Source organism: Mesoplodon mirus (genome assembly GCF_964341445.2).
Source record: "Mesoplodon mirus genome assembly, chromosome: 11".
Classification (NCBI taxonomy): Eukaryota; Metazoa; Chordata; class Mammalia; order Artiodactyla; family Ziphiidae; genus Mesoplodon; species Mesoplodon mirus.
This window is the reverse complement of record NC_138987.1, coordinates 60,342,038-60,353,677: the sequence shown is the minus strand read 5'-3', so window position 1 is coordinate 60,353,677 and position 11,640 is coordinate 60,342,038. Positions and strand designations below refer to the sequence as shown.

Sequence of the window (11,640 nt, the reverse complement as noted above, 5' to 3'; positions counted from 1 at the left end):
CTACTAAGCCCGCGTGCCACAACTACTGAAGCCCGTGCTCCTAGAGCCTGTGCTCCACAACAAGAGAAGCCACCACAATGAGAAGCCCGTGCATTGCAACAAAGAGTAGTCCCCACTCACCACAACTAGAGAAAGCCCATGTGCAGCAACAAAGACCCAACGCAGCCATAAATAAATAAATAAATTTTTTAAAGAGGTCAGAATAATTCCTCCCTCATAGGAGGATAGTGAGAATTAAATGAGACAATATATGAATCACCTAACACAAAGTAGTTCTTTAACTGTAAGGTTTTCTTTTCTTTCTTACATAGCATTCAAGACCATCTCTAAACTTTGGCTCCCAGCCACTCTCCCAGCCTGGTCATTCATTTGACAGACATATTAAGCAGCACCCGAAGCACTGACCTAGCCTGGAGTAGGCACGAAGCACAGCCTCAGAACCTCTCACTGGGCACAGCTGGCTTTTTTCCCCTCTGTACTTTTGCTCAAGACCTGCACCATCCCTGTTCCTCAGGACTCTTTTACTCCATCCAACTCATAGCCAGCCTTCACAGCCCAGCTCAAAGCCTGCCTCCTCTGTGAGCCTTCCCACAGCCCCATGGCCCTCAGGATGGGGCACCCCCTGCCTGGCACCCTGGTTCCCCTCATTTCAGGTGTTTGTGTTGGTCTCACCCTATCTGTAATGTCCCTGCGGGCAGGCTCTGGCCCTTTACTTCTTTGCATCCTTGTTATCCCCCCCCCCATATACACACATTCCAGGTACATTAAATGCTTGAAATGATGACTTTTTATTAAAGCAGACACAAGTAGGTTTCAAGAGCATCTGAATTCCCAACTTGGTCTTGGATGCAAAGAAACTGAGATCTCATCCTTCATTCCTTCACCTGAAACCCAAGCACCTAAGCAACTTGCTTCCTACCTCTTAGTTTTATTTTTATTTTTCCTATCCTAGAGCAGACAGGGAGACATGAAGGTCGCAGACGAGGGGTTTGCTACCCAAGGGTCACGGGGCACAGGAATGTCCAGCTTCAGAGGATGGCCATGGTCCCTATACCTAGTCTTTGCAGATATTCTGCCTCTGATCCTGCCAGGATACCCACCCCCAGGACAATATGGAAAGTCTTTCGGTCTCCAGCAGAGGACCCTGGGGGACAGGGTTGGAGGCTCTTCTTGACTTCCGCTCTCTGGCAGGGCAGAGGTTAATGGTGAATTGCAACACATCTCTGGGCTGAGTCACCTCCTACTGACACTCCCCCCAATTCCCCTCCTCTGAAGTTTTATAAAGAGGACCAGAGACTAGAGAGTGAAAATAACTGAGGGGAAGAGCCCTCCACCTAGCCCTGCTCCCCCAGGCTCCCAGAAATCTCAGGGCAGAGGGCACAAACAGCCTCTGGAGCTCTTGCCTTGTGGGACCATGAACTGGCAGCGGCTGTGGCTGGTCTTCCTACTCACCATGACAGTCTCGTGCTGGGCCCTGGGGCCTGGAGAGAAGGAGGCAGCAGTGGTGAGTGCCCTGGAAAGGTCAGACCCAGGCTGGGGGGTGGATGGAGGAACTGCTCCATGGTCCCATCCAAGCCTCCCTTCTGACCTACAACTGCCTTCCCTTCCCTTCCTTCCTCTATTCCATGATCCACCCCTACCCATCTCCACTCCTTCCCCTTGTTCCTCCCCTAACGTGCCTCTCCTTTAGTCCTTCCACGTCTGTCCCCTCCTGTCCTTATGGGCTGTTAGGTCACTTAGAGCTTCACCCAGAGACTAACCTCCTTTTATTCTGCTGACCCGTACCCTCATCATAGGATTACTTGTTGCAATACGGGTACCTACAGAAGCCTCTAGAAGGACCTGATGACTTCAGGCCAGAAGCTATCACAGAGGCTCTGAGGTGAGAGGTCATAAGGTGCATGCCTTCAGGGTCAAGGTCACAAGGTCTCCTTTCTCTCTTCTAAACCCTTTCAGTCCCCAGGCCCACCTCTGCTTAACCCAGGTCCACGTTGGGGATCTAGGGAATGGGTGGTGGGGCCTGGGGTGAGATGGGGATTCAAAGATGAGGGCACAGTCACTGGATCTTCCTAGGCCCTAAGCACTTCTTTGGAGGCTCCATGCCATGTTATATCCAAAATATTATTATTTGGTCACATTCCACATGAAGTGTAATTTATATGTAAAACTGTGAGTTGAGTTGAGTTGGAGCTGAGTTGTTGACATGATGTTGCCTTTCATAGACATTTAATACAGGATTTATTTATTTTATTTTGAAGTTTTCATATTTTGGATCTAGTGGGTCATTTTTCTTTCTACTCTCAGATATGTTCCCAGGTCCTTGAAAAGTCACAGTACCTGTGGCGCCTGATGGATGAAACTGCCCCAGAGCAGGCTGGGCTGGGAGGGACGGGTCCAGCCAGGAGGGGAGAAAGCAAAGGGAGGACAGGCCCTCAGGTGGGAGCAGTGGTGGGAGAGTCTCCAGAGCAGGAGGCAGGACACTTACCTAGATCAGAAGGAGGTTAGAAATTGCAGTAGAGGAAGAAGGCAACGCCAGATGGCACTTTACCCAAATAAGAGCATGAACACAGGAGGTGAAGCTGGAGTATTGCCTTTACGCAGAACAGAAGAGGAAGTCCCAATTACGAGGACTGGATACTGGAGTGATCCCATCAGCTTCAGAGCTTTTGGGCCATTCTCAGCCACCACCTTGGGCAGCGGGGGACCAAAGAGCTAACCCCAGTTCTCAGTCATTCCAGATGCCCCTGCCCTGCTGGACCCATCCCTCTCCCTGTTTCTAGAGCTTTTCAGGAAGCATCTGAGCTGCCAGTCTCAGGTCAGCTAGATGACGCCACGAGGGCCCGTATGAGGCAGCCCCGTTGTGGTCTGGAGGACCCCTTCAACAAGAAGACCCTTAAATACCGGCTGCTGGGTGAGGGCTGAGCCTGGGAAAGGGAGGGAGAGGAGGGGTTGGCATGGCTGTGGAGCACAGGTGGCACTGGGACAGCCTGGATAAGCTCAGTGCTGAATGGATGGTCACCTGGTAATTAACTGATCATCATTTGCCTGGAGGGGTTGTTTCACAGCTTTACTAAGTGAGTGCCCAGACTCAGGGGAACTCTTCGGAGCTGGCAAAAGTATCTGTGCTTCTAATCTATTTTCTGGTCCAATTAACCAGGCCGCTGGAGAAAGAAGCACCTGACCTTCCGCATCTTGAACCTGCCCTCCACCCTCCCATCCTACACAGCCCGGGCAGCCCTGCTTCAAGCCTTCCAGTACTGGAGCAATGTGGCTCCCTTGACCTTCCGGGAGGTGAAGGCTGGCTGGGCTGATATCCGCCTCTCCTTCCATGGCCGCGAAAGCCCATACTGCTCCAGTACCTTTGATGGGCCTGGTAGGCACCAGCTCTTGACTCTCACTTCACAGACCTCTGTCCCCTTGAGTCAGTGACTCTGGAACCTTAATGTCAGGCCACCCCCATACTCAACTGCACCCTACACTCTCTAACCATCTTCTAATATTCCCTTGGGGAGCAGCATGTCACCTCCCTGGGGCCTTACCAAGCCTCTTCTTTGAAGCTTATGCCTTCTTCATTGGTTTAAGTTCCTCTGCTCAAGGCATACCTCAGAGAGGACAGGGCCAGAGATGACAGAGTGGCTGGGAGGTAAAGGGACAGAGTGATGGGCATCCCTGAGAGAACGGAGTGATGACAGCAGAATCTGAACGGAGTGAGAGGTATCCAAGAGACAGTGAATATACATGGGGGAATTTTAAGGGAATGGAGTAATTGGAGTTTATAACAAGCAGGGGATGCTCCACCCTAGGAGACTCTGACCTCCTTCCTGTCTACCTTTGCCTTTTTCCAGGGCGGGTCCTGGCCCATGCCGACATCCCAGAGCTGGGCAGTGTGCACTTTGATGAAGATGAGCTCTGGACTGAGGAGACCTACCGGGGGGTGAACCTGCGCATCATTGCAGCCCACGAACTGGGCCATGCCCTGGGGCTTGGGCACTCCCGATACACCCAGGCCCTCATGGGCCCTGTCTATGCTGGCTACCGGCCCCACTTCAAGCTGCACCCGGATGACGTGGCTGGGATCCAGGCTCTCTATGGTCAGTCCTTTCCCCTAGTGATCATGAAGGTCAGTCTGACCAATATCTCTTCAGGCATGAAGAGACAGGTCTAATCTTCATGGAGGGAAATGGCTTGGCTTCTTTCTCTTCCTCCTGCCCAGTTACTCAGCCTTCTTCATTTTCAGGAGCTGTTTTTCTTTCCTTTTTTTTTTTTTTTTTTTTTTTGGCCTCGCCACGTGGCTTGTGGGATCTCAGTTCTCCAACCAGGGATTGAACCCAGGCCACGAGGCCGCTGCAGTGGAAGCCCAGAATCCTAACCACTAGGCCACCAGGGAACTCCCAAGAGCTGTTTTTCTGACACTTCCAGGTCTAATCTTTCTGCCAGAGCTCTCTCCCCTCATACCTGTTCTAGCAGATGAAGAATGAACATTCCAGCAAACCCCCTTCTCCCTTTCTAGTGCCTCTCAAAACTAAAAACATGTCTCCCGCTGATATCAATATGATCGTTCCTCCCACCAAGGAAAGCTCTCTAGGTTTCCCTTTTCCTCTCTATGGGACCTCTGAGCTGAACTTACAGTAGAAGAGTGGGGAGGCCAGTGCTCTGAGTTCTCTCCCTGAGCAGGATTATGTTATCTTGCAGGCAAGAAAAGCCCAGAGATAGAGGATGAGGAAGAAGAGACGGAGCTCCCCACTGTACCCCAAGTGCCCACGGAACCCAGTCCCATGCCAGACCCCTGCAGTGGTGAACTGGACGCCATGATGCTGGGTAAGACCCTTCTCCTCTAGGCTGTAGGCAGGCAGTGGGGTGGCCTGCTGACCTTGAGATGGGAGTGACATGGGAACTCAGCATGAGCAATGGCAGTTAACCACCAGACAGGGGTTAGTGGCCATGGAAGGAGGCATGTGGTATGGGGAGGGAGGATTCGGAACCAAATTAAAGGTGGGCCAGGCTGGAATTTACCTCTGCTGCAACCCTATGAGGGCCAGCAAAATCATCGGGAAATACAGCAGGATGGAGAAAACAGTCTTAACTGGAATGTCTATTAGAGAGGGTGTTATACCCGCATGGAAGTACAACTTGGAAGCCACCTGGGGTAGGAGGGGAGGTCCCCAAGGGGGAGCAGCTATCTGCAGGGCTTTTGTTTTGTTTTGTTGGGCCAAGGCTGATTTGCTGTGAACAATAAAGGAGAGGCTGAACACTGGGTCCTCCTTCTCTGCCCTTAATCTTCTCTTTGAATTAAAGTTGAATGAATTTTTGAGAAATCAGCCTGTGGGAGGACAGCAAATGATTAGTCTGCCTGAGATACCCACAAGTCTTTATTTGGCCCCTGTCTTGTTGACTTGTTGACATGCTTATGCTCTCAGGGCCCCGAGGGAAGACCTACGCTTTCAAGGGAAACTACGTGTGGACCGTGACAGATTCAGGGCTGGGTCCCTTGTTCCAAGTGTCTGCCCTTTGGGAGGGGCTCCCAGGAAACCTGGATGCTGCTGTCTACTCTCCTCGGACGCAATGGATTCACTTCTTTAAGGGTGAGGGGACTAGTTTACAGTGTGTTACCTGAGGAGGGCCTATAATCAGAGAATCCATAAAAGGAGGGAGGGATGAGAAGTTTCTGAGGTGGTGGAATGGAGGAACTGAAAGCTATCACCTGGGGACAGAGGTGACTTGTTCTTTCCTTTCGTGCTCTCAGGAGACAAGGTGTGGCGCTACGTTAATTTCAAGATGTCTCCTGGCTTCCCTAAGAAGCTGAATAGGGTAGAACCCAACCTGGATGCTGCTCTCTATTGGCCTCTCAACAAAAAGGTGTTCCTCTTTAAGGTATAAAGTTCAAAGCAAGGGCAAATCCCTTCTTAGGAGGGGCGGGCTACCTCACACGGAGAAGCCGACTTGCTCTTGAAGGGAGTTCTTCTACAGCTGCTGTGGGCTGAGGGTAGACCTCTGGGGGGGTCCCTAAGCTCTCTGCTCATCCTCCTCTTCTCCCTGTCTGCCCCACACCTAGGGCTCCGGTTACTGGCAGTGGGACGAGCTGGCCCCAACTGATTTCAGCCGCTACCCCAAACCAACCAAGGGGTTGTTTACAGGAGGGCCAGACCAGCCCTCAGGTGCCATGAGTTGGCGGGATGGCCGCGTCTACTTCTTTAAGGGCAGACAGTACTGGCGCCTCAATCGGCAGCTTCGAGTAGAGAACGGCTATCCCAAAGATACCGCCCACAACTGGATGCACTGTCGTCCCCAGACCCCAGACACCACCCCATCAGATGGGGACACCACTTCCTCAGCCCCAGGAACAACCTTGCATACCACTTCCTTGGCCATAGATAGCACTTTGAACACTGACCGCTCAGCCAAAGATACGATCTTGGACATTACCCTCTCAGCCACAGCCTCCACCACCCTTTTATTCCCTGGTAACGTCACCCTCCCAGAGATCTAAGACCTCAGTCAAACGTCTGCTGCAGCACGAGCATGAATCATGGACCTCACACCTCTAAATGTCCCAGCTCCAGCCACCACTCCCCTGTATTCTTTCCCTCCTGGGCAGTGACTCTCTAACTCAGCCCCCAACTCCATCCATTTCTTCCCCATCTACCTCTCTGGAGGACACTGGTAGAGGAAAGGCAGCCATCAGGCTTTCAGCTGACAGGAGGCCACAACTGGGAAAGCCTGGGTCCTGTTCTTCCTAGATAAAGTGCAAGAAAACAGCATAGCCAGTAAAATGAGCAATGGCTTTGTAATCCTTGAGAATCACATGTACTTGCTTATGACTTTGGGCAAGTTAATTAACCTCATTAAGCCGTGGATTTCCCATCCACAAAATAAGGTTAATACCAATCCTGCAGGGTTGTTGCATTAAATGAAATACTATATGTGAAGTGCCTGGAGCATTTGTGCTTCATAAAGGTTAACTTCACGTTCATGAGAGAGCAGTGAACAACTCTTCCTCTGGCTGTGCATGTGCAGCTCCTACAGTAGTCCAGTCTGATAAAGGTACCGTCATCAGATCTTTAAGGGACAGAGGACTTGTCAGTACGGCTAACCCTTTGTTCTGGGGTGCAAAGAAAGAAAAGAGCAGCAACAGTAGAGGCTGGACTCCCTGATTCAACGTTCAATGCCATTTTATTCACATGCTCCCTCCCATCATAACCTTGCTTCCCCGGGGCAGGGACATATCTTCCTTCATGCTGTCTGGGGAACCAGGGAACAGACTTTGGGCAGGAGAATCAGGGGTAGTGGAGAGTTAGAATGGGTTAGTGGCTGGGACAATGTTCTGGTTAAGGAGATTAGTGTCACCTATAATGAGAGGCAGAGAAGGCACTTGTCTTCCACGCAGCCCTGAAGACCAGGCTCCTTTGGGCAAAAGGGCAAGACTCTGGCATGTGGGCCAATGATCTCTCCTTGGAGCAAGAAGCCAGCTTTGGGGGAAGGTGGGTGCTGAACCAGGCAGTGCCCTGTGGTCCTCCCCACATTAAGAAGAAGGGAAAGGGAAGCACCATGGAGGACAGTACCCCCAACTGAGGTAGGAGAAGGGGGCTTGAGCCTACGGGGTCCAGAGGGAAAGGCTAACCAGGAACCCAACTGCCCCCTAATGAGGGACCTGGGGATTAGGGATCCTTGAGCTCCTCTGTTGCCCTTCTCCCCATCAAAAAGCTATCAAGTGCTTTAGGAGGCTTCCTGATTTTCTATAGGTCCTACAAAAACAAAACCCCTTATTTTACCATTGTGAGGCAAACTGAGACGGGTATATAGAAGGTTATTTGGGTAACAGTCCCCCTTGGTTTTGTTTGGAGGGAATTAGGGAGTCAGTTACTCTAGGGACCAGGGCACCTCTATTATTGGACAGAGGTAGGTACTCATATTTCCATTCCTCTCCCTTCCCCACAAGATTCTTCTCTATCTGTACCTAAAACATATCCCTACAGGGCTGCTCTGGGTTGGAGCACAGATTCCATCCCCAAGAGGTGGGGAGGTTTGTGTTGGATCCTGTGGGCCCAGGCCCTGCCCACCTAGTGTTCCCAGGCCCTTGCTAGGGGTGAGGGCATCAGTGGAGGTTTAGGCTCAGGTCCGGGTGGAACCAGAAGGTGTGGTGAGGGGTACAGTGGAACCACAGTCAGAATCCAGGTCCAGGACAGTGTGGGGAGCTGTGGCCTGGGTGCCTGGTCCCAGCTGGCGCTCTCGAAGGCTCTGGAGATAGCTCTGGAGGGGCACAGGGCAGAGAGGGCAGAAGAAAGGGCCTGGGTCAGAGCCCCCCTCCACCCTGAGCATCCCCATGTGCCCTCTCTCCCATGCCCCTGAGCACCCCCTACCCCTCCACTCACTGGAGCCAGACTGTCAGCAGGGCTCCGGGCGCTGGGGTGGAGCGGGCGCCGGTAGCTGCCCTCACAGAGCCCCACCCCAGGGGAGGTCCGGTGCCACTTAGCCTCTTGCTGACGGATCCGAAGGAGTTGGAGATGCCTTTGCTGGTGGCTCAAGACCACTGCTTGGGAGGGGGCAATACAGACTCAGGGAGGCCTCTTTAGACTCTGAAACCCACCCCCAAATACACTCATACTCTAAAGAAACCCATTCAGTCTCCCTGTTACCTCTCTCTCAAATCTCATTCCCCCTCCAGTTATTCTAAAGAAACTTTTCTTTGTAATCCTCCTACCCTTTCCTTCTGGACTTCCCTGACATCTTCCTTTCCTTCCATATCAGTCCCCAGTAACTCTTCCCTGCCCACCCCCGACAATGATTCTTCTCATTCTTACCCAGAACTTTGGCTCCTCCAACTCTGTCTTCAAAGCCCTGCCCCATTCACCTTAGACACCTCTGCCTTTTGCCTCAAGTGGATTTTCCCCCTTCCCCTCCTCAAGTCTGGGAACCAGGGACAAGAGAAGGCACAGGTTGGCTGCTTTCTGTACCATGGCAGTAACTCACCATTGGTGTGGCCTCCACGTTCCTCATCCATGAGCTTCCACTGGGCCAGGGCCCCAAGGGCCCCCAGGGCTGGCCAGGTCCCCAGCAAGACCCAGCTATACCAGCAGAGAGGAGGCAAGGCTGGAAGTGCCTGCAAGCGCTGGCCCAGCCGACTGCCCAGTGCCAGCCCCTCCAGGAAGTAGTCAGCACAGGCCACCAGCACCGCAGCACCCAGCAGGGCTGTGCCCAGAACTGTGAATGGACGTGGCCACCGAAGTGTGAGCAGGGCTCCCAGCAGTGCCAGCCCCACCAGCCCCCCGGCCGGCACCCAGGCTGAAGGTGGTTGGTAGATGGGCTCAGTGCCCAGCAGGACCCCGGCGCCCAGGATTAGGCCTAGCAGGAGACCAGTCAGGAAGAGACCGACACTGCGAACCAGCATGGTGACTAGGCCGCAGAGGAGTCCGATGCCTAGCGCAATGCCCGCGCTCACCTCCAGGCTCAGCTGTGTCTCTAGCACACGCTCCTTGTGGCACAGCAGGAAGATCACCAGGGCTCCTGATAGCAGGCCGGAGAGAAACATCACTGCCTTGAAGCAGCGGTAGCCTGGGAAGGGAGGCAGGAGGCACTGAGAGGCAGAAAGAGGTCTCCAGGGATGGCTCTGATGAATCAGAAGGGAGAGGAACGGCTGACCAGAGGAGCAGAAGGCAGGAGCAGCACACACAGGGACCTCAAGGCAAAGGGCAGAAAGGGATCATCTAGGGAGGGTAGGGACTTTTCAGGAACTGAGAGGGGATGGGAGAGCAAATCAGGAGGTAAGACGGTAAGACGGATGCATTGAGGGGAAAAAGTACAGAAACAAGGTTTCGTCCTTCCAGGCATGGTAGACGGGAAGAAATCGGCACAGGCTGGTTCAGATTATTGGGGAAGGGTGAAGAAGCCTTAAGCATAGAAGGTAATTTGGGAATGGAATTCTGAGGTAGGAGGCAAGGGGAGGGCAAATGATAGTTGCCAGGGCTCAGAGCTGGAGGGTGTGGGCATGGGGGATGAAAAAGAGCTGGCAAGAGCAGATCAGCCACACTGAAGGTAGGCATCCCCTGACAGAGGAGGAGAGGTGGCTCAGGAGCAAAGGAGAAAGTTGGCATCATCCTTGAGGGTGACAGTCTTGGGCAGCTGCCCCCCAGAACCCTGGCCCTGCCCTCACCGAAGCAGCAGTAGATGATTCCAAAGCAGCAGCAAAGAGCACACACCAGGGCGGGTGCCAATTCAGGATTGTCCTGGGGTTCCAAGACACATCTTGGGTCTGGAGGCTCTGGGAGTTGTTGATTAAAGGGCCTGGGGTCAGAGGTCATGGCCAGGGGCAGCAAGGCTTCCTCCATGGCCGAAGAGAAGGTGGTCACAGAGAGGGAGGTCAGTGTCAGCTCCTCTCATCCATCCATGAATGTCTTGAGGGGGCTGGGAAACCTGCAAGGGGGTAGGGGGCAGGAACTCAGGTGCCCATGAATCTTGAGGACTCTGTACCTCTATTTCTTTTAAAGAAAGGCCAATTTCAGGACGGAGTTTAGCCCTGCTGGGGTAACTGAAGAAACCTACAGGACCAGGTTAAGGGGAGCCAGCTGTCTCTTTATCACCCTCTGAAACAAGGACATTAAGTAGAACTTCAAATCTTATAAAGGTAATGAGTCTTTGTCCCCTGGCTTTTCAGGGTGGGGTGGGAGCAGTAGGAAGTCCTCGGTCTGTGGAGGGAGGGGCCCAGGGGTACTAGTGAGACTGGAGGCTAAAGACTCAGCAGCTTGTTCCAGCCGAAAAGAAAGCTTGCCCCATCTGCAGCTGGGACTCAAAATTATCACACTGGACTGGGAAGAATGGACTTAATAGAGGGAGGAGAAGGAGAAGGAAGGGGAGAGAATGAATCATGGTGGGGGTCTCCCGACAGTTGCCCCAACCCAAGAGAAGGAAGAGGGGGAAAAATCAGACACCAAGAGTTCGGGACAAAGAATCAAGTAGAGACAGAAAGCCACACTTTATCAGGGTTTTGAAGCCTTGGCTTCAGGTGGAGGAGTTATTGGGGGAAGGGGCGTTCAGCCACAGTCCAACTCCCACGATCCCTCACGGACTAAGCAGGCACCTTGCCCACAGACAACATCTCACATCCTGGTAGTATTTTGCTCCTCCCCTCAGGACACTGATGGGACTTTTCCTACCTCTCCCTTTCCCCTGGGGTGCCAGGGCTGCCAGTGGGATATGATCTCAGTTCCTGAAAGGAGGACACCAAGGAGGGGCTGGCAGTGGGGGCACTATGGGAGTGGGGTAGGGTGGGTGCAGGCACTTCCCTTCAGCTGTCTTCTTTTGGACCTCAAGGTCTTAACAAGCAGGAGAGTTGGCTTGGGCAATCCCTGGGGTTTCTCTCCTCAATCCGCTTGGAAGTCTGGGGACTCTAAACAAGGAGAGGTTGGGGAGGGGGTGTTAACTACTCACCACCCTGTCAGGGCTGAGGAGAGGAGGGGGTAGATGTGCTTCCCTAGACCCCCAGCTGCATCCCTGCCCGGAGTCCTAGGCGTTCACGCGGCTGTCGGGCGTGGGTACCCGCAGGGCCACTCTGTTCGTTGCCCCCTAAACTCTTGCAAGTCGTAGCCCAAGCCCCGTGAGCTAAAAGCAACCAGCTTGGGGGCGGGGGGGTGGGGTGGAGGAAGGGGA

The 11,640-nt window shown here is 53.2% G+C and overlaps 2 protein-coding genes across 6 annotated transcripts; one reads left to right on the top strand and one right to left on the bottom strand.

Annotated features, from left to right (window-relative positions):
- The first annotated feature begins 1,281 nt into the window (after positions 1–1,281).
- Positions 1,282–6,970, top strand: MMP19 (matrix metallopeptidase 19). 2 transcript variants are annotated; one of them, XM_082636460.1, is made up of 9 exons: positions 1,282–1,501; positions 1,797–1,882; positions 2,781–2,911; positions 3,158–3,373; positions 3,846–4,091; positions 4,693–4,818; positions 5,418–5,582; positions 5,744–5,871; positions 6,053–6,970. In XM_082636460.1, the coding sequence occupies exons 1-9, from the start codon at positions 1,415–1,417 to the stop codon at positions 6,485–6,487; spliced, it is 1,620 nt and encodes a 539-aa protein (XP_082492586.1). In that variant the 5' UTR covers positions 1,282–1,414; the 3' UTR covers positions 6,488–6,970. The 2 variants fall into 2 exon arrangements, with proteins under 2 accessions (XP_082492586.1, XP_082492585.1); XM_082636459.1 differs by having other exon boundaries at positions 1,282–1,504.
- A 180-nt stretch (positions 6,971–7,150) lies between these two features.
- Positions 7,151–11,618, bottom strand: LOC309812610 (transmembrane protein 198-like). Of its 4 annotated transcripts, XM_082636464.1 has the most exons (6): positions 11,422–11,618; positions 10,148–10,407; positions 9,437–9,604; positions 8,968–9,198; positions 8,370–8,530; positions 7,151–8,247 (listed from the first exon to the last, which is right to left on the bottom strand). In XM_082636464.1, exons 2-6 carry the CDS (start codon positions 10,320–10,322, stop codon positions 8,110–8,112), a joined length of 873 nt encoding a protein of 290 aa, XP_082492590.1. In that variant the 5' UTR covers positions 10,323–10,407; positions 11,422–11,618; the 3' UTR covers positions 7,151–8,109. The 4 variants fall into 4 exon arrangements, with proteins under 4 accessions (XP_082492590.1, XP_082492588.1, XP_082492589.1 ...); XM_082636462.1 differs by having other exon boundaries at positions 7,153–8,247; positions 8,968–9,549; XM_082636463.1 differs by having other exon boundaries at positions 7,154–8,247; positions 8,370–8,527; positions 8,968–9,549.
- Positions 11,619–11,640: the final 22 nt, after the last annotated feature.

Bases quoted from the DNA above. Each gene is read 5' to 3' on its own strand.
- MMP19 (XM_082636459.1), top strand. From the start codon at position 1,415: ATGAACTGGCAGCGGCTGTGGCTGGTCTTCCTACTCACCATGACAGTC. The intron at 1,505-1,796 runs GTGAGTGCCCTG...CCCTCATCATAG, and splicing joins GAGAGAAGGAGGCAGCAGTG to GATTACTTGTTGCAATACGG. The intron at 4,092-4,692 runs GTCAGTCCTTTC...GTTATCTTGCAG, and splicing joins TGGGATCCAGGCTCTCTATG to GCAAGAAAAGCCCAGAGATA.
- LOC309812610 (XM_082636462.1), bottom strand. From the start codon at position 10,322: ATGGAGGAAGCCTTGCTGCCCCTGGCCATGACCTCTGACCCCAGGCCC. The intron at 9,550-10,147 runs GTGAGGGCAGGG...CTCCCTTCCCAG, and splicing joins AATCATCTACTGCTGCTTCG to GCTACCGCTGCTTCAAGGCA. The intron at 8,531-8,967 runs GTGAGTTACTGC...CCCCCTCCCAAG, and splicing joins ACGTGGAGGCCACACCAATG to CAGTGGTCTTGAGCCACCAG.